The following is a 21,669-nucleotide window of genomic DNA, read 5'->3' as shown; positions in this document are numbered from 1 at the left end:
CTTTTTAATATTCTGTTCTTACAATTTTTTTTTTTTTTTTTCTGAGATGGAGTCTCACTCTATTGTCCAGGCTGGAGTGTAATGGCATGATCTCGGCTCACTGCAACCTCTGCCTCCTGGGTTGAAGTGATTTTCCTGCCTCAGCCACCACACCTGGCCAATTTTTGGATTTTTTTTTTTTTTTTTTTAGTAGAGACGGGGTTTTACCATATCAGCCAGGCTGGTCTCAAACTCCTTGTCTTAGGTAATCTACCTGCCTTGGCCTCCCAAAGTGCTGGGATTACAGGCGTGAGCCACCATGCCTAGCCTACAGCTGTCTTTAAATCAATTCCTAGTACTTAAGCACCTGCCCTGAAACTTGTTTTTTATATTCTGTAAATGGAATCAAAAATTATATTTAATGTAACAATTGATATTTTAAAGACTCCTTTTGCACGATTCCTGGTTTCGTGTTTCTGTAAAGGTAATAGTCACTCTCTCTGTGCTGCTTCGGCCCATCGAGGTCTTTCACCAAGGGAAGGTTGAATTTCTGTGCTTCTGCAATGAGGGCTCAGAGTTCTTAGCTTGCTCAGCTGATGCTGCCCTCATGGATAATTATCCTTTGTCAGATAAAATGTCTCCACACTCAGCTTCTGAAGGAAAGCAAACACAGTCAGAAGCCTTTAGATTTCGTTGGCTTCCCCAGACAGCCCACCAACCACAGAGAAAACAGTTGGGCTAAACTGGTGGTTGCCTTAAGACTCTACGATGATGTGGGTCATTTGATAGAGCTACTGTAGACTGATGCCTTCTCATCAGAGACAGTTCAGCTGGGTGTTTAATAAATGGTTTCTGAGGCTAGGCACAGTGGCTCACACCTGTAATCCCAGCACTTCGGGAGGTTGAGGCAGGTGGATTGCCTGAGCTCAGGAGTTCAAGGCCAGTCTTGGCAACTCAGTAAAACCTCGTTTACTAAAATGCAAATAAATTAGCTGGGCATGGCAGTGTGCGCCTGTAGACCCAGCTACTTGGGAGGCTGAGGCAAGAGAATTGCATAAATCCAGGAGGCGGAGGTTGCAGTGAGCCAAGATCACGCCATCACACTCCAGGCTGGACAACAGAGCAAGACTCCATCTCCAATAAATAAATAGTTTCTGGAGCCAACTTCCTGGGTTCAAATACTAGCTCTACCACTTCCTGGCTGTCTGTCCTCAAACAAGTTTTTATCCTTCCAAAATGGGATGAATGTGCCATGGCTCCTCACATGAGAATTAAATTAGTTAGCATGAAAAGGAGTGAGAACAGCGCCTGACTTTTAGAAAGTGCTAATATTTCCTAAACAGCTTGCTCCCAAAATTTGATTTTCATAGTAATCAACATGAAATGTTTTGTACTCCACAATAGAGGAAAAGCACTCTGGACCTATTCCACCACAACTAACCACTTGATTTTCTGCCATTTTTGCAATTTTGCCTTTGAAAGTTTCCCCATGGTCATAGAATTCAGAGTTGGACTGGGACCTAGAAAACTTTGCGTTTGAGGAAACCCTAATCCAAATGATGATTCATTTCACATAATCTTAGAATTTAGAGCTTTGCCAGTCATTGCGTCTAAACAACCTACGTGGCCTTTGTTGTTTAATGTTGGAGTTCAGGACTTGTCACTGACATTCAAGAGTCTCTCTTGCCCCGGCGGCCGAGGGGAGGTCATCACCCTCACCCCTGCCCGGCACACAGATGTAAGAGGTGCTGACTCCATGGGCATCTTGCTGTCACAGCAGAGCCTTTCAGGAGTGTAGTGGAGAGAAGGGTGGAACACTTTTAGAAATGGAACGAAACTGTCATATTTTATATTCTTTTTTGGAAAAGGAAAGTATACTTTTATTCCCTCAGTTCCAACATAGGACTGCTCTTACAAAGTATGTGTGTTATTTATTTATTTATTTATTTGTAAGAAGGAAAAATGTACAGTAGTGAGCTCTCAGACTGCTTCTCATACAGGAGACAAAGACAGTGGAAGCCAAGAACATCTGCATGTTAAGATGTGACTGCGGCCATGTCTGAATGTGTTTGAGGACCTTTAACATACCTGCCTTCTCCTTGGGTGAGGAGCACAGTAGAGCATATGTGCGTCGACGCTAAAGCCTTAGCCAGGCTGTTTACTAAGCATGCTCCTGGGAGAAGAATCTCCCATCATCAATTCCTCTAGCAATACATCCTGCCTGGCCCGTGCCAGGTAGAGAAGGGGAGGAGAGCTAATCTCCAAACGGTGCAACGGAAACATGGTCTACAAATATAGGAACAGGGATGACCACACACAAGGAGGACATGTGCAAGGGAAATACACCAAAATATGTGAGCTTTTATAAAACTCTAAATCAGAATAGAATGCACCATGCTTTGGTGGTCAACATAGGGTGTCATTTGGGATCCAGAAGAGCAGTGTGCTGAATATAGTTTGTGCTTATTTGATGAAAGTCTGATCTTGAGAATGTTATAGCTAGTCTATTTTAAATTACTCCAAATTTGGACCTGCTCACAATGTCTCCCAAAGTATAGGTTCCTTGATACTCCGACACCACTACAAAGTGTTCAGCTCTCCCAGCAAGCTGAGTGAGGAGAACATGGATGCTAGCAGAATAGATGAGCTTTGTCATCCGTGTCTCCGTCCTGTTTCTTGGTCTCTGTTTTTCCCTGTGTGCATTTCCAAGAGGATGTTGGTCCAGGGGAAAGGACAGTTGCAATAAAATGTATCTGTCAAAATAGCAGTTGCTTTGACTCAAGGGAGTAAGCACTCATGTGCAATAGGACAATTGTTTTCTAACAATAACCAAAGTCCAGTGAACTAGGAGTCATTAATGTATTTTCTATATTCAATATGTCCATTTCCTTTGTTAGGAGGAATAAGAATCCTGCCTCACTAAAGGATTTCATTGAGAGTAGGCAGCTGACTTTCAAAATTCTACCTGCATGGAAGGCTTTATTAGAAGAAGCTAAACAATGTTCACATGCCTCTTAATAGACAGATTTTAATTATGTCAGTCAATGAACGATCCATTTAGCCCTTGCTACTGCATTATTAGTCATTGGAACTGCAAACATGATTAAGATTGGTCTTTAAGAGGATGACTGTCATAAAAGAAGTGACAAGAATTCAGATTATTCCCATGAGAAAAGGGACAGGCACTTAATCTGAGGTTGCTGGGGATATTTTCAGAAAAGTGGTAAGATCTGGTGGACAAAGAAAAGGAAGGTAAACCAGATATCCAGACAGAGTACCACATGGGAGAGAAAAGGTGTGTCAGCTGGAAGCGTCAGGAGCCCCTATGAGACGGGAGAGTTCCCTGGACCCCTTCATGGGACTTGCAACAGGGATGTGGCTCGCTCAAACTTTTTGTAGGAGGGGGAGCACACAGGCAAGCGGGTGCAGCATCTGGGGTGAGCACTTTTGGGATCTGGCCCCATGGTAGTGTCTATGGGTATGTTACAAGTAATGCTCTTTTAGCAGTTGCCATCAGGGATGGCTAAGCATTAACCAGCTCAGTGGACACTCAGGGTGACAGCCTTTTACCCCCTGCCCTCTTGGTACCCAGGTCCTTGACTGGTGTCAAGGAAGAATCAGGTTGCATGGTTTTATTGATGATAGAGGTGGCTCTCAGTGGGATGGGGAGCTGGAAAGGGGATGAATTGGGAAGATAATCTTCCCCTGGAGTTCAGCCGCTCTCAGCCAAACTACTTTCCAAATGTCCAGCTGCCTCTTCAACATTCAGATGCTGTTTCTCCTCTCCACATTCAGCCTCTTGTTCTGCCCTCTCCTCTGCTCCTGTGCCAGTGGAGCTTGGGGTTTTTATGGGTGCAGGATTGGGGGGCATGGCAGGCCAATATGGTTTTGGAAAAGCAACATTTGGGCAGGAAAACAGGGATGTGAAGTTCTCATTAGGGCTGTGGGCTCAGGCTTTTAGGTGCCTTGCCAGGGACTTTGCCCTGTTCTATCCAGTATTTCCCTGCCCCCTGTCCATATCACCTATACCTAGAATGTTGAGTTGGAAAAGTGACATCAGGAGGGAAGGGGCAGGAGAGAAATCCAGCTCAAGGGAGCCCTTCTTCCCTGTGCCAAGGAGCTCAGATTTATACCCAAAACAATCCTGAGATATTTTTAAATGTTCTCCTCTAGCTCTTGTCACTCTCCTTGGGTCATCTCAGATAACTCCTTCCACTCTCTTCGTATGTTCTGCTACTGTTTTTATCCGTAACGTCAAGGTCTATAAGTATCTCTTAAGCATTTGCACTTTTCTTCAGTTTTGTGGCCAAGGATGCAACACCCTAAGACAGGCTTTGGAGCAGAGAGAAACCATGCTGTGGTCTACCAGCCATGTCGCCTGAGCCAGAAAAGCAAACCATTCACAATAGTACGAATATCACACAATAGAATAACAAATTACCATTGTAATTTTTTATCACCATACTTAATATATTTTGAAGGTACATTTAAAGAAAGTCGGGAGGGGACAGGGGATAGGGAAAGACAAAAAAAAGGAGGTCAGGAAATTTCTGTGTTTATCAAAAGGAGACAGGAAATATGACTCACTCACAAAGTACCCAAACGTCTAGTAGGTATCTCCACCTGGGTGTCCTATTGGCACCTCCAACTCCATACAGGTATTGACCGACTTACGACCTATGCAACTTATGACCATTCGACTTTACGACCACAATCGCTAGCCCCGACTGCTCCACGCCTGGCAGCACAAACGTTGCCCAGCTGGGCGTACGACAGTGCAGCCCAGCTTCTGGCAGCACTACCATCTCCGCGTACACCATTTCAACTGTACATATAGCCTACTCAACTTACGACCAAATCGTGTTACAACCGGTCTGCTGGTCCCAACCGTGGTCGTAAGTCGAGCACTAGCTGTATGTCCAAAACAAAACTAAAGAACTCATCACCTAAAAGGGCTCCTCCTCCCATGGGCCCAAAGCAAGCCAAACTGTCTGTGAGCTGAGACCTCCTCAACCCTTCAACTCCCTGTCCCTTTCTAGCCTTCAAAAGGCGGGGTAGAGAAGACTGTTGAATTTGGAATGTACCCTTCCCTGGGTTCTAATTTTAGCTAGACTGTTCACAAGCTTGGTGACTTTCTAGAAGGATATATGGACTAAATAGTATCCAGAGAAGAGTAATTATAGTGTCAAAAGGTCTGGAAAAGATGGGCAGTAACGGTGCAAGTTTTCATTCCTGAAAAGCAGCTTTTGGTCTTTCAAGGGTGGCTTATGCCAGGGAATTGTGTACATTCATAACCAAATCTTCCTTTCTTATGTACTTATGGCTTATGGGTGGCATGACGTACAGTGTGGTAGCTACAAAGCAACATCAGGCAATTCACTGTAAACAGACAAGTTCATAATTGAAACCACATCCATGCTTTCGTGCTGGGACTATATAAACCACACTCTTCAGTGATACATGGAATAAACAGACAGTGTTGCACCAGGAAGTTCTCATTAGCTAGAGAACTTCATTCTCTATTTTATTTTGCCTATTTCATTGTTCACTATGTATCCTTAGCACTTGGAATGAAGTCTGACATATAGTGGGCATTCTATAAAGATTTAGTGAATGAATGAATAAGGTTGTCACATCTGATAATACTTCTCTAAAGAGAAGATTCAGGTTTTAAAAAAGAAAGCCAAGGTTTTTATTATATGGCTGGTTGATTGGTTGGTTTTTTGGGCAGAGTCTCACTCTGTCACCCAGGCTGGTGTGCAGTGGTATGATCTCGGCTCACTGCAACCTACACCTCCCAGTTTCAAGCAATTCTCCTGCCTCGGCTTCCTGCTGAGACTATAGGCATGTGCCACCATGCCCAGCTAAATTTGTGTATTTTTAGTAGAGATGGGGTTTCACCATGTTGCCCAGGCTGATCTCAAACTCCTGAGCTCAGGCAATCTACCCGCCTCGGCCTCCCAAAGTGCTGGGATTATAGGCATGAGCCACTGCACCCGGCCTATTATATGTTTCTCTGTAAAACAGTTTTATTCCCTTAAGATAATTTCAGGATTAATCTTACATCTGATGATAAGCCTAATAAATGAAAGATCTTTGCATTCTTGAGCTGACTTTGGAATTGGGAATATTAATCCACGCTACCTACCCCAGAAAATCCTGAAGGGAACTGAAAGAGTGAGCTGATGAGAAAGTATCTGACTGCACTGTCCTTCACATTGGCTCTCCCCATTTCCCTGCCTAACTGGGTGTAGGATTGGACCAATTGGCCAGGCATGGTGGCTCACACCTGTAATCCCTGCACTTTGAAAGGCCAAGGCAGGAGGATCTTTTGAGCTCAGGAATTCAAGACAAGCTTGAGCAACAGAGGGAGACCCTATCTCTACAAAAAATAAAACATTAGCTAGGCGTGTGGTCCCAGCTACTCAGGAGGCTGAGGTGGAAGGAACACTTGAGCCTGGGAGGTCCAGGCTGCAGTGAGCTATGATTGTGCTTCTGCACTCCAGCCTGGCAACACAGCAAGACCAAATCTAAAAAAAAAAAGAAAAAGAAAAGGATTGAGCCAGTTAAAACAAGCAAAAACTACTAGCAGTCTCTTTTGTATCCCCCAGTTAAAGACTTGGAGGAATATGAAATCCTTGAATACTCAGAGTTAAGTTTGCTTTCATTTGTAGCTTTCTTACTCTGTGCTTTTACTCAGTCAACTGACAGTTGAGAGAATTTGGAATGTATATATCTAGAAAGTATAGTTTTCCTGGTCCTAAACAAGAATATCAAGTCTGGCCATGTAGTTGGCTCATGACTGTAATCCCAGCACTTTGGGAGGCCAAGGAATGGATAATTTGAGGTCAGGGGTTTGAGACCAGCCTGGCCAACATGGTGAAACTCGGTCTCTACTAAAAATATAAAAATTAGCAGGGTGTGGTGGCAGGTGCCTGTAATCCCAGCTACTTGGGAGGCTGAGGCAGGAGAATCACCTGAGCCTCAGAGGCAGAGGTTGCAGTGAGCCAAGATCATGCCACTGCACTCCAGCCTGGACAACAGAGTGAGACTGTCTCAAAAAAAAAAATCAAGTCTAAGAGACAAAGGATTAAATCACATGCATTGGCAGAATCTGGAATCTCCCTTTTTGGTTGCTGTATTTCCAAGAGAAAAGGAAAAAAGGGCTCTACCTACTTTTCTTCATTATCCTGGAGAATCTTGGAAGTCTATGGCCCAGGAATAAATTAGTGTCAGAAAACAGAGTACATAGCAACATTCTCCCTGAATCATGACATAAACCCATTTGCCTGGCATGTACACATTTCATTGTACCAAATAAGTATTCTAAATTCTTTGTACATTTAATTGGTACCAACCAGCAGCCAGAGCTTGCTTTCAACTAAGGTGACGTGCTTCTATAGGAAGATTTACCTTAACTTCTCCAGCAGAAGACCAACACACATGAATCGTTTCTGAAGTTGAATTAGGTCCTGTGGATAGAACATACTCTGCTGACCTGCAGACAGACTTCAGGATCTATTTGCTTTTTCTGGGCTTCAAATTTGTTTTACCTTAGACAAAGACCTAAATTTAACACAACTGATTCTTATAATAGGGAAAGAAATAGAAAATTCACTAGGCAGTTAATATTCTTCTCAATCGTTTTGAATCATTACCCCCTTACAAATTCCTGAAGTGTGCCAGTGTCTAATTAGAGCCATGAAAAATATGAGTTTCAAGGAATGATTCCTTTTCAAACTTTTTAATACTGTAGCTGTGAAAAGCTCATCTACAAATATATTCAATGCCACCAGTTGTGCATGGAGTTAAAAGTGGATGGGAACCAGATTTCAACCAAATGTAAGAAAACATATTCAAATGCATAAACTCGTCTGTCTGTGGAACTGCAGCAGGCCAGCTCAGGTAGTTCTAGGATTCTCTAATATTGCTCCAAGTGGAAAGACGTGTTCACCCAGGCCTTGTGCAAAGTGAAACAGCAGGAACAGGGATGGAGGCTGCTGTGATTCTTGTGGGAGACAATGGCAAGAGGGATCCATCTGAAATGGAGATTTTATTTGGGAAAACAGGAGGTGCTGAAGAGTTTTATTGAAGAAATAGGTATCAAATTATTTGGGATCAATGGTATACTTGACTCTGACACTTGACTTTCTTTCTTTCTGTACAGCCAGTGCGGATTTTCCATATAATCCAGGACAAGGCCAAGCTATAAGAAATGGAGTCAACAGAAACTCGGCTATCATTGGAGGTAGGTGATGTGCAGAGTAGGCTATGTGGGGCTACTCACCTAAGTAGTAACTGTCAATAACACAGTAGTCTAGGAAAAAAGTTTTCCAGATTTTTACATTATTCATTTTGCCGTTTAAATAGGACATAAGCTTATGAAGTATGATGTGAAGAAATATAGTAAATATGGCCGGGCACAGTGGCTCACACCTGTAATCCCAACACTTTGGGGGGCCAAGGTGGACAGATCACCTGTGGTCAGGTGTTCAAGACCAGTCTGGCCAACATGGCAAAACCCCATCTCTACTAAAAATACAAAAATTAGCCAGGTATGGTGACTCACACCTGTAGTCCTAGGTACTCGGGAGACAGAGGCAGGCGAATTGCTTGAACCCGGGAGGCAGAGTTGCAGTGAGCTGAGATTGTGCCACTGCACTCCAGCCTGGGAGACAGAGTGAGATGCCATCTCAAAGAAAAAAAAAGGAAATACAGTTAAAGTGTCACCTGGCTACTTTTTTTTTTTTTTTTTTTTTTTTTCCCTCTGAGACAGAGTCTCGCTCTTGTTGCAGGCTGGAGTGCAATGGCATGATCTCAGCTCACTGCAACCTTTGCCTCCCAGGTTCAAGCAATTTTCATGCCTCAGCCTCCCAAGTAACTGGGATTACAGGCATGCACCACCACACCCAGCTAATTTTGTATTTTTAGTAGACAGGGTTTCTCCATGTTGTTCGGGCTGGTCTCTAATTCCTGAGCTCAGGTGATCCGCCCACCTGGGCCTTCTGAAGTGCTGGGATTACAGGCGTGAGCCACCACACATGGCCAACCTGGCTACTTTTTAATGCTTGCTTATAAAAAACAAATGGGAGCGGTGAGCTGGACAGATTCAGAATACACACGTAGGTAGTAGTGACCGCAGTGAGGACACTTCTTTATACTCTGATCTTTTTCAGTCTCATTCTTTCACATCTCAAATGGTCCAGGATAGCATACCATAAAAAATGAAAAGGAAAATCCCGGTCTGGTTTCAGTTACCATAATAAAAATTTATCAGCGAATTACTGGAGGTCATTATTTTAAGTGAAATAAGCTAGGCATAAAAAGTAAAGTATTGCATGTTCTTTGATACACGGGAGTTAAAAGATTCAAAAACGTCGGGGTAGAAAGAAAAACAGGTAACAGAGACTGGGAAAGTTGAGCAGGAGGAGGAAGGAGAATGGAGTGAAGTGCATTACAGGGTGCAAGCATACAGTAAGATAAAAGGAACAAATTCAACGTTTGCTAGCAGGGTAGGATGACTGTGTCTAACAAAAATGTATCGTACTCAATTGATGAACACCCTAAACACTATGACTTGATCACTATACCTTATATACGTGTAACAAATTTTCTCAGGTACCCCATTAATTTGCACAATGAAAAATAAAAATGTATCAGAAAATTAATAAGCTGTAGCATTTAAAATATTCCAGTCTTTTCTTCGCACCATGGACAGCTACATAATAATTTGACTCTCCTAGGACAGCCATTGAGCTTCATGTGTAGATCAATATTGGCATCCCTGTTGCCATCAAGATCCCAATCCTCAATGTTTTTTGCTTCTTTTTTAATCAACTTAATTGAAGTATAACATGAACCTATAAATGTAACAGATTCATAACTTTTTTTTTTTTTTTTGAGATGGAATCTCACTCTGTTACCCAGGCTGGAGTATAGTGGTGTGATCTCAGCTCACTGCAGTCTCTGCCTTGAGGGTTCAAGCGATTCTCCTGCCTCAGCCTCCCAAGCAGCTAGGACTACAGGCACACACTGCCACACATGGCTAATTTTTTGTATTTTAGTAAGAGACGGGGTTTCACTGTGTTGCCCAGGCTGGTCTCAAACTCCTGAGCTCAAGCAATCCACCAGCCTCGGCCTCCCAAAGTACTAGGGTTACAGGCGTGAGCCACTGTGCTTGGCCTCAGTCTTTCTATAATTTGTGGTTTGTTTGTCCTGTCTAAAAAGTCTGCCCACCCAAAGGTTTTGAAGATTTTCAGCTTTATTCTAGAAGTTGTATAGCTTTATCGTTTACCATTAGGTCTTTAATCACTTTGAGTTAATGTTTATAAATGGTGTGAGAGGAGAGTCAAAGTCAGTATTTTCCAAATGAATATCTACTTATTCCAAGACTATTTGTTAAAAAAAAAAAAAAAAAAAAAAAAAAACTATACTTTTCCTCAATTGAATTTTCTTGGTACTTTTGTCAAACGGCAATTGACTCGTGTGTGTGTGTGTGTGTGTGTGTGTGTGTCTGTCTGTCTGTCTATTTTCTGGGCTTTTTGTTTTGTTTCATTGGGCCATGTATCTTTCCTTAGCCAATTCCATGCTTGCATCATTGTTGTACCTTTATACTGTCTTGAAATAAGCAATAAAAGTTCTCTAATCCTTTGTTTTTCAAAATTATTTTGACTATTCTATGTCATTTGCATTTCTATATAAAATTTAGAATCAGCTTATAAATTTCTATCAAAAAATTGGCTATGATTTAGATTGGGATTGTATTAAATCTATAAATGAACATCTTAACAATATTTAGTATTTCTATTTTTTTTTTTTTAGATGGAGTCTTGCTCCATCACCAGGCTGGGGTGCAGTGGCGCAATCTCTGCACCTCTGCCTCCTGGGTTCAAGCAGTTCTCCTGCCTCAGCTTCCCAAGTAGCTAGGACTACAGGCATGTGCCACCATGCACAGCTAATTTTTGTATTTTTAGTAAAGACAGGGTTTCACCACATTGGCCAGGATGGTCTTGATCTCTTGACCTGGTGATCTGCCCGCCTCAGCCTCCCAAAGTGCTGGGATTACAGGTGTGAGCCACTGCAGCTTGCCTAGTATTTCTATCTTTGCATGGCATATCTATACATTTATTTGTCTCTTTAATTTCTCTCAGCAACATATTGCGGTTTTCAGTGAGAAGTCTTGAACAACTCTTAAACTTGTGCAATTGTGATTTTATATTTCATTTTCTAGGTGTTTCTTTCTGGCATATAAAAGCATAATTGATCCTTTATATCAGCCTTGTATTCTGTGACCTTGCTAAATTTGCTGTTAGTTCTAGTAATTTTTTTTTGTATATTCCTTAGTTGTCTATCTAAACAAGCATGTTATCTCACAATAATGACATTTTTTTTACTGGTTTTTTTCCAATCTACATGTTTTTTAATTGTTTTATTGCATTCGGTAGGACTTTCAGTATAAAAGTGAATAAAAGTGTTGAGATTTCACAATTTTGCATTGTTCCCTATGGTAGGAAAATGTGTTTGATCTTTCACTATTAAATAGGATATTGGTGGCCAGGTGCAGTGGCTCATGCCTGTAATCCCAGCACTTTGGGAGGCCAAGGCGGATGGATCACCCAAGGTCAGGAGTTCAAGCCTGGCCAACATAGTGAAGCCCCACCTCTCCTAAAAATACAAAAAAAAAAAAAAAAAAAAATAGCTTGCTGTGGTGGTAGGCACCTGTAATCCCAGCTACTTGGGAGGTTGAGGCAGGAGAATCGCTTGAATTCAGGCAGCAGAGGTTGCAGTGAACCAAGATCATGTCATTGGACCCCAGCCTGGGTAACAACAATGAAACTATCTCAATAAATAAATAGGATATTGGCTGTAGGTTTCCAATAGATGTTCTTTATCAGGTTGGGAAAGTTTCTTCTACTCATCATTAACTGAAGGTTGTATGATGAATGGATACTGGAAGTTTTCCAAATGCTTTTTCTGCATTTATTTCGATGATCATATTGTTTTACTCCTTATTTGCTTAATTTGGTAAATCACATTGCTTTATTTTTAATGTTGAACCAACCTTGCATTCCTAGGATTAACATTACTTCATTGTAATATATGACCTTGTTTACATATTGCTGGGTTTGATTTGCTAAAATTCTATTTAAAAGAATATTCCTCCATAGTTTTCTTGTAATGTTTTTCTGATAATCCTGATCTCATAAAATGAATTGAGTATTGTTTTCTCCTCTATTTTAAGAAAGATATATAGGATTGGTCTAATGTCATTAGGTAATGTTTGTTAATGGTATTGTTCGGGTCTTTTAAATTTTTGCTGATTTTCTGTTCAATTGTTCTATCAGTTACTGACAGAACAGTGTTAAAATCTCCAAGTATAATTGCAAATGGGTCTAATTCTCCTACCAGTTCTACCAGTTTTTGCTTCATTTATTTTGTACTTCTGTTGGTTTATGCACATTCAGAATCATTATGGCTTATTGATGAATTCACCCTTTTGTCATTATGAAATGTTATTCATTTCTACTAACAACCTTGTTCTTTTTCTCATATTAATGTAGCTATTCCAGCTTACTATGATTATTGTTTGCAATCTTTTCCCACCCTTTTTTCACCTGTATAGCTCATGTCTTGTAGACATCATATAGTTGGCATCTTTATCTACTGTCTCTATTTTTTAATTGGAGTGTTTAGATCAGCTATATTTACTTCTATTTTATCTAATCTGTATTATTTCATCCAGTTTTTTTGTTTTGTTTTGTTTTAGATAGAGTCCTGCTCTGTCACACAGGCAGGAGTGCAGTGGCACAACCTCAGCTCAATGCAGCCTCCACCTCCCAGGTTCAAGTGATTATCCTGCCTCAGTCTCCCAAGTAGCTGGGACTACAGGAACATACCACTATGCCTGACTAATTTTTGTGCTTTTAGTAGAGTCAGGGTTTCATCATGTCGGCCAGGCTTATCTTGAACTCCTGATCTCAGATGATTCACCCACCTCAGCCTCCCAAAGTGCTGGGATTACAGGCATGAGCCACTGCGCCTAGGCTGATCCAGTATTTTTTTCATTTCAGATATTGTGTGTTTCACCTCTACAAGTTCCACTTTGTTTCATTTTTATCTCTTTTCTTTTTCCCCGCATTTTAATCATGTTTTCCTTTAAATCCCTATGCATGTTTCTAATAGCTGTTGTACTGTCCTTATCTGCCCCTTCCATTCTCTGTCATTTTTGGATCTCGTTCTAATAGACTAATGTTTCTTCTGGTCAGGTGACATTTTCCTACTTTATTTTTTCTCTGAATGCTTGATAATTTTTATTGGATATTAAATATTACTAATGTTCCATTGAGTTTTTGAGTTTTATTGTCTTTCATTAATGAATAATGAGGTTTGTTTTAGCAGGCGATTAAATTACTGGCAGCTTGATGTTATTTAGATGTGTTTTAAAGCTTTTTAAGGGCATGTCTAGAGTAGTCTTTATTCTAGGCCTATTTTAGCAAAACATCTTCAACATGACCATTCTATCAACTGTATTAAATGCCCTGATTGTTCAATGAGGTCTCTTCAGTGTGCTTGGTTGGAATATAAAAATCTCCCAGCCCTCTATGAGCTCTGGAAATCATTCTGCTTACAGCTCTTTAGTCACTGGTTTTTGCCTGGCCTGTGGACTTTCATTCTGTACATGCACACGTTAGTAGTATTCGGCCACGAATTCAAAGAGACTTCTGTGCAGATTATCAGGGTTATTTCTATACACAGCGCGTGCTCTCACTCTCTCACTGTGTCTGTCTCTCTGTCTCCCCTCTCCATTTAGGGAAACCACTGTGCTTTCTTGTGCTTCCCCTCCCTACACTGCTGTCCAAAAATCACTACCAGCCAGAAAACTAAAAAAAAGTAGGATTCCTTGTTTTTCCCCTCTGTTCTCAGACACCATGGTTCTGCTCTGCCTGTTGTCTAATGCCTGAAACCTGTCATTTCATAGATTGTGTCCAGTATTCTAGTTACCTTCGGCTGGAAGACAAGTTACTCCTGTTTCTCCTGTTACCCCTTCCTGGACAAAAACAGAAATCTGACTTCGTTTCTGTTGTCTTTGCTGTTTTGGAGTCTGTGTTCTATATGGGGGAGGGCTGTGTATGAGGGAGCTGTAGTGAAGCGGGGACACCGTATCAGAAGGACACCCAGACCCTGTCTAATCTCTCGTGCTTCTCCTGTCTCCACCAGGGGTCATTGCTGTGGTGATTTTCACCATCCTCTGCACACTGGTCTTCCTGATCCGGTACATGTTCCGCCACAAGGGCACCTACCACACCAACGAAGCCAAGGGGGCCGAGTCGGCAGAGAGCGCGGACGCTGCCATCATGAACAACGACCCCAACTTCACAGAGACCATTGATGAAAGCAAAAAGGAATGGCTCATTTGAGGGGTGGCTGCTTGGTGATGGGATAGGGAGGAGGGAATTACTAGGGAGGAGAGAAAGGGACAAAAGCACGCTGCTTCATACTCTTGAGCACATCCTTAAAATATCAGCACAAGTTGGGGGAGGCAGGCAAAGGAATATTCTTGAGACTGATCACCACGACAACAAAAAAAACTTTTTAATATTTCTTTATAGCTGAGTTTTCCCTTCTGTATCAAAACAAAATAATACACACAATGCTTTTAGAGTTTAAGCAATGGTTGAAATTTGTAGGTAATATCTGTCTTATTTTGTGTGTGTTTAGAGGTGTTCTAAAGACCCATGGTTACAGGGCAAGTTTTCTACGTTTTTACGAGCCCTTAGAACGTGGGTATTTTTTCTTGAGAAAAGCTGATGCACCTACATATGGCCCCAACATTCTCTTCCTTTTGCTTCTAGTCAACCTTAATGGGCTGTTGTAGTAAATAGTTCGTGTTCACCTACTATTTCCTTTCACGTCCTTTAAGTTGGAAAAGAAAGGGGCAAAGAGAACTTAGTATTTGCCAGTTTTCAAGCAGACCTCAATCTGCACCAGCTCTCTGGAATCTGGGGTTCCTGACCGATACCAGCAGTTGAAGAGAGTACGTGGCACCTGGTGTGCAACGACACAATTAGCACAACTGGAGAGAGACATTAAAGAACCAGGGAAGGTAGTTTATATTAGGGTCATTGGTTTGATTTTTCATTGAATTCTACTAAGCTAATATTGTTCCACATATGTAGTCTTAGACCAATTCAATATCTGTAACTATCTGCTGCAATACCGTGGTGACCAGCTGTCACAAAACATTTTTTCCTGTTTTATCTGAAACATATTGGATTTATATGTGTATAAGCGCCTCAGTGGGGAATTAGAGCCAGATGTTATGATTTGTTTGCTCTTTTTCTTTCATAGTTGTAACAAAAGTATGGATAATTTCTAGTGACTGCATCAACTAGGTTGCGCTTATTTTGCTTTCCATCTCTGGTAGTTTTCCACCCCTGTGACAAAATCCTAACAGACAGTGTCCTATAGACGGACACAACACAATAAAGCCAAGTTATTACTGCTGTCACTCTGGATCATATGGAAAACACTGCCATATTTTAAATCAACTACTCCACATGTTCCATTCAGTCACACTGCTGTGATTCAGGGATCTTCTAAGACGGACACATTCGAACCTCAATTTCCTCACAAACCTGGTACTCGTTACTTCTCAGAGGATGGACAAGTGTAGTTAATCACACCTCTTAATCAGAAACCTTGACCCAGTTATTTAACAAATAACTCATTGATTATATTTAAAAATAACAGACTTCATGTAAACAAATGGGACAATGCATCCAAAAATAATTTTATTTTTTAAACTGATTACACAAAAATTACTTCTAGAAAGACTGTCACTTATAGGCCTGGCGCAGCGGCTCACGCCTGTAATCTCAGCACTTTGGGAGGCCGAGGTGGGTGGATCTCAAGGCCAGGCGATAGAGACCATCCTGGCTAAAACGGTGAAACCCTGTCTCTACTAAAAATACAAAAAAAATTAGCCAGGCATGGTGGCACGTGCCTGTAGTCCCCGTACGTGGGAGGCTGAGGGAGGAGAATCGCTTGAACCTGGGAGATGGAGGTTGCAGTGAGCTGAGATCATGCCACTGCACTCCAACCTGGGCGACAGAGCAAGGCTCCACTCGGAAAAAAAAATAACAAGAAGAAAGACTACCATTTATGATCATTATATTTCAAGCCTCTACTTCATAAGCACTTTTTAAAAAATCTTGAGACTCCATTATTCTGAGGAATTAAATATGATCACTTTTTCCTTCTCTGCCTGGAAGAGGTTAAGAGGAGGTTTCAAAGGTATGGATGCTATTGTTCTGATGGCCTGGCTCAAAATATGGAAACTCTACTTTGTTAGAATTATGCAAACTTTTTCAAGAGTCTCAATATGCCTAACTTACTGGAGCATGTCAGTTTCTTGGGTAATGGAAGACGTTATCTAGAGTTGCCAATGGCACATTACAGCAGTGCACAGCACATTCCAAAGGAGACACTGGACCAGTTGCTTCCCATGCAGGTCAAGGTAACAGAATAAAAGGGAATCCTGATGCACTTTTACCATTGCTGACTGAGCTCAGGCACTGTCATGAACACCCTTAATTTTAAAAGGTTTTAGTCATTCTTCTATAAAATATTTTAAATGGTTAAGTATTTTATATCACTAAATATCAGAACAATGTAACATTTACAAATGACATATTGAAAGCAAAGGCTGTTTTATTTAGCCAAGATGATACCATTAAGAGTTATTTGATGTATTATTGAAAGCAAATTTTAAACATAATGTTTTGTAAGTGTTTCTGGGTTTTTTTTTTTTTTTAGATGGAGTATCGTACTGTCACCAGGCTGGAGTGCAGTGGCGCCATCTTGGCTCACTGCCATCTCCACCTCCTGGGTTCAAGCAACTCTCCTGCCTCAGGCTCCTGAGCAGCTGGGACTACCGGCGTGCACCACCATGCCCAGCTAATTTTTTTGTATTTTTAGTAGAGATGGGATTTCACCATGTTGGCCAGGATGGTCTTGATCTCCTGACCTCGTGATCCTCCCGCCTCGGCCTCCCAAAGTGCTGGGATTACAGGCATGTGTGTTTCTGGTTTTTAAACCTGGTTTACAGGTATTACTTCTGCACTTAACAGTTAATGCCAGATGAAAATATACTATTTCTTGGAATTCCCGTGATAGCTCTGTTCATTATTCATTGTCTCAACACTTTTCCTTTTTTCCCAAAATGAGTAGGGGATTAAAGCCACCCAAAACAGCGTCTGCTACTAAAATGTTCTCATTCTTTCTCCTCCCTCTCCTTTTCCTGCCATAAAAGGTGAAAAATGAGACCCAGTCCTCTCACCAACATTTCAAACCTAGGACACTAGAATGACTGCAGGGATCCGTGGTTCTCCCATATCACCATCAATTAAGACATTTAGGACACTGTCTCTCTCTTAAAGAGGGTTCCAATGTGACCATCAGACAGGAAACCAAAAGGTGGATAAAGTATTAAGTAACTAGGTGCCAAATAAATGCTGGAAATCTTGACCTCTCCTTGGGATTATGGGTTTAACAAAAAATCCCTGCATCTGTTTATGAAGGCCATATCCAGTACATTTCAAATAGTAAATAATCTATTTATGTGAAGAAAAGGAAGTAAGTCTTTCTTCCAACTCTCTCCCTGGACAGGCTAGCACAATGCAGCCTTTATAACTAAGACATCACCGCCCACGGGCTCAGTGCCTAGTCCTGCTTTGTCATTCACATCTCACAGAATCTTGACATCTTACATTCCAATACATTGTCAATCAAGCACAAGTATGCCGGTAGTAGCCTCTTTAAATAATATGTATAGACAAAAAAAAAAAAAAAAAAGAAGAGGCTGTTTTGAAGTTTCAGGGAAAGTTAATGGCTGATTAAGGTTGTGCAGGAAACATCCGTGTATGAAGCAAATATCGATGTTTTGAGAAGCTGAGAGTAGATGACTTTGAATGAATGCAAGGTTAGTGCTATTCTAAGCTCTCAAAATAGCATATTCCCTGCAGTTCAAGTAAGCTGATCTAGGAGGTTGAAAAAGTCATTTTGTTCAATTATTTTCTGGCTCTTCTTAATATATAAAAATATATTTCCGCTTATGGCTTTCAATCAACTGCTCAAAAAAAGAGATTTGTTATCTGGAAGTTTTTATTAAAGGGCTGAAAACAAGAAGTTAGAGAGCCTTTGCTAGAAAAGTCTTACTGCCCTACATTTGACAAACAAGCATCCTTTACTCACAAGAGCAGGAATCCCGAGGCACAAGAAAAAGCAATGGCCTGAGCCAAAGAGTTCATCTTAATGTTACTTTTGAGCATCTGCTGAGCAGCCACCATCAGCAGGCTGAGAGCTGGGCAGACAGAAGCTGTCGGAAGCACGTCAGGAACAAGCACACAGCTATGGAACTTGTAAACGCAAGTGTTCAGGTCGTGTCAAGGAGCTTTTCTCTGCTTCTGTGTTGGAATCTGTTCTTTTCAATCCTACTTCTCTTCGTCTCCTCGCCACACTATATCCCATGTCCTCCTCTTATGCAGCGAGTGTTTCCATGGCCCCTTTGTGTCTCATGCCCCCAAACAACTAACACCTGATTTGAAACTGCCCCACCTTTTTTTTCTTTTCACTACCCTGTTGAGCAGTTTTCAGAAAAAATGGCAGCAATTATTAAATTGTATTCAAGTCAGCCAGCCAAAGATATGTCCTCAGTTGCCAGTCCCAGTAGAACCACCTGATCCTAAACTGGCAAGAAACAAAGAATAACAATGTGCCCAGCTGACTTGAGCTAAGAAGTAATGCCGCCCCCCACCCCGCCTTTTTTTTTTTTTTAAGAGGGAGTCTCACTCTGTCACCCAGGCTAGAGTGCAGTGGTGTGATCTCGGGCTCACTGCAACCTCCGCCTCACGTGTTCAGACGATTCTCCTGCCTTAGCCTCCCAAGTACCTGGGATTACAGGCTCCTTGTCATCACACCCAGTTAATTTTTTTTTTTTTTTTTTTGGTATTTTTAGTAGAGATTGGGTGTCACCATGTTGGCCAGGCTGGTCTCAAACTCCTGACCTCAAGTGATCCACCTGCGTCAGCCTCCCAAAGTGCTGGGATTACAGGCGTGAGCCACCACCGAGCTGGGCTGGCCCCATTTTTTAAATGATGTTTTGGCAAGAGGAGACCCTGAGTATTAGCTGACAGCATCCTCTTTCTCTCTCCCCACCTTGGTGTGACCCTCCCTGTGTAACCTTGGTCAAGTCCTCCAACTTTTGTCCCATATTTAAGATGGAGCTGTTTTACCTACTTCATAAAACAGTTGTGAGGCGCCATTGATTCCTGACTGCAAAATACCTTGAAACCCTTATATAAAGGCTAACGTCAATGGAGCCTAGTGGAAGATTTGCTTTGTGGCTTGTGGTTGAAAGTCACATCGAGACGTAAATGTGGCCACATTCAGGAACTGGAGACTTAACTGGCATTGCTCTATAACTCGATTATTAATCTTGCAGACTGACCTGTCAACACCGGGAGATGTGACACAGCAAAAGGACAGAGAAATGAGAAATTTTTGTGCAGAAAGCCCTAAATTCCCATCTGAACGTAACTTACAGCTCACCTTACCTATTCTTACACATGCCCTCCAACATGCTAGACTGGCTTATACATAGGCCAACGCAAAATACAAATGTGACATGTTCATGTAGCCTAGGGACTCCGTGCCTATTCTCCATGTACTCTGCATGGTAATGTTTGAAATTTTAAAGTACGTTTCCTTCACAGCAGTATTTTTTTTCGTGAGTGGGATATAAATCCCATATTCAATGAAATGAAATCACATTGGGAAGTTGGTTATCTCCCATTGAGCAAAGACTGGCAGGAGATAATAAAAATAAATATGGGCACACACGTATTAATATCAACACGCATTTACAAGTTTACTTTCCATATAAAATTGTGCGGTAAGAACAGTTCTACCAAGGCAGTCTGCACTATTTCCAAGTCTCAGTTAATTCACAGCAACTGCTGCTTTCGGAGACGGCTGCGAAAATATGGAAGTTCCTCTGAAGTAGGCCAAGAAACAGTTCTAGATTTTACTGATTCTAAGTTTTATTTTGTCAGGTTTTTAACATTTTTTCAGTGAGCATGGCGACTGCAGAGGTTAGAGCTGTGAAAAGCTGGGCTAAATATGCTTTCTGTAAAGTCAATTAGGATTCCATCCCTGTGAAATAACGCAAAATTTCACTCTCCAAAAGCAACGGCATGTAAACTAGAATGAAAGAAGGAAATTATGTACGTATGCCTAATATTCTTTGTGAATGTCTTTCATTTAACTAAAATTATATTAGAAGCCAGATTGATAAATAAAAAATTCAAAATAGTTTTAATTATCCTAAAATCGATTCTTCGTGTTTTGTACCGCTTGTTTCTCTTAGGAGCAATTTTCTACCATCAGCAAAAATAAGTTCCAAGCACTGAAGTAGAATTCTACTGAGAATATAGTCTTTCCACAAGCTGTGGAGACGCAGTCACTCCTGAAAGACAGATCTAATTTGGATACATCCATGGTTAACATTCTGCCACAGACACTTCCCCGACAAAGAGGGCTTTTTCTTAAAGTAGCTTAGTGGACACTGACTTTGATTAATTTACACACATCTTGATAAAATGTGATTTGAGTTATCTCCAGAATATATTCTGATTTTTATTTGGAATGAGGGAGTAACACTGGATAGTGGACACATGGCTCCAAGCCAGGGAACTAGATAGCAAGGACTTGGCATGCACCGGAGGTGCAAAGCTTCCTAAATGCACTCTGTGTGCTGTTAGATCTAACTTATTATTCCTACTTGCAATGAGCAGCTCTATGCACACCACCTCCTCCAAAGCCAGGGAAGCTGAGATGCCAAAGAAAGAGGCTGAGAAATCCAATTTCTCAGAAAGAAACATAGAATAGAGAATTACAAACAGAGGCCATGTTTCAGGCAGCCACAAGACAGGTCGTGAATGCCCTCACTGTTATTCTCCACGCCCCCCACACCCTGGAGCCAGGGCTTATCCATCAGGGAGAGGGTCTACGGACTTCAGAAGGGATGTGCAGGACAATTGCTTAAGGGCAGGGTTTATGGTAAGTATGATATCAAAGTTGTTTTGACCTAAGGATGGGATTTATGGTTAAGTATGTGCTTTTGCATAAGCAATCACAGAGAAAATAAAATCTTTAGAGGCATTCCTAGAGGAACTGGAGTTCATCAGAACTCAACATAGCCGATTTACATCCAAGATAAAGTTGCTTTAGTCTCCACACTGGTCTTCAATGACCATGACCATTGGGAAGCCATTCCCTTTTCATCAATTCTCAGTGAGGCATCTAAATTTATACCAAATAAATGTGAATCCCAGTTAAAAGCCCAAGTCCTCTGTTCTTCAACAATCCCCAAGGCTAATCAATAGCAATTGCACTGCAGTATATTCAGAAAACATCAAGCACCAAAAAGATTGGTCATGACTGCTTTGCAAAAATGATCCAACAGGTGCAGAGAAAATGTCATAAAGTCCCTTGAGAAAAGAAAATCTGCATGTAAAAAAGTTCTTAACAAACCTTAAAAAGATGAGTCAGCAAGTTGAAGGTTTCACATCTCCAAAAGGTTTTGAACCACAATATGCTGACTTCCTTTCCCCGTCCCACCAACAATAAACT

At 41.4% G+C, this 21,669-nt stretch overlaps 1 protein-coding gene across 1 annotated transcript in view; it reads left to right on the top strand.

Moving 5' to 3' along the window:
• Positions 1-14,553, top strand: part of CNTNAP2 (contactin associated protein 2) — a 2,272,324-nt gene extending 2,257,771 nt beyond the window's left edge. Inside the window, exons 23-24 of the mRNA XM_032245220.1 lie at positions 8,147-8,227; positions 14,197-14,553. Coding sequence (XP_032101111.1) covers positions 8,147-8,227; positions 14,197-14,396 — 281 coding nt within the window. The 3' untranslated portion in view covers positions 14,397-14,553. The remainder of the gene's footprint in view (positions 1-8,146; positions 8,228-14,196) is intronic.
• Positions 14,554-21,669: the final 7,116 nt, after the last annotated feature.

Source organism: Sapajus apella, unplaced genomic scaffold, assembly GCF_009761245.1.
Source record: "Sapajus apella isolate SASKATOON/1434 unplaced genomic scaffold, GSC_monkey_1.0 scaffold56, whole genome shotgun sequence".
Taxonomy (NCBI): domain Eukaryota; kingdom Metazoa; phylum Chordata; class Mammalia; order Primates; family Cebidae; genus Sapajus; species Sapajus apella.
The sequence above is the reverse complement of the archived record's forward strand: the minus strand, read 5'-3'. Positions and strand labels throughout refer to the sequence as shown.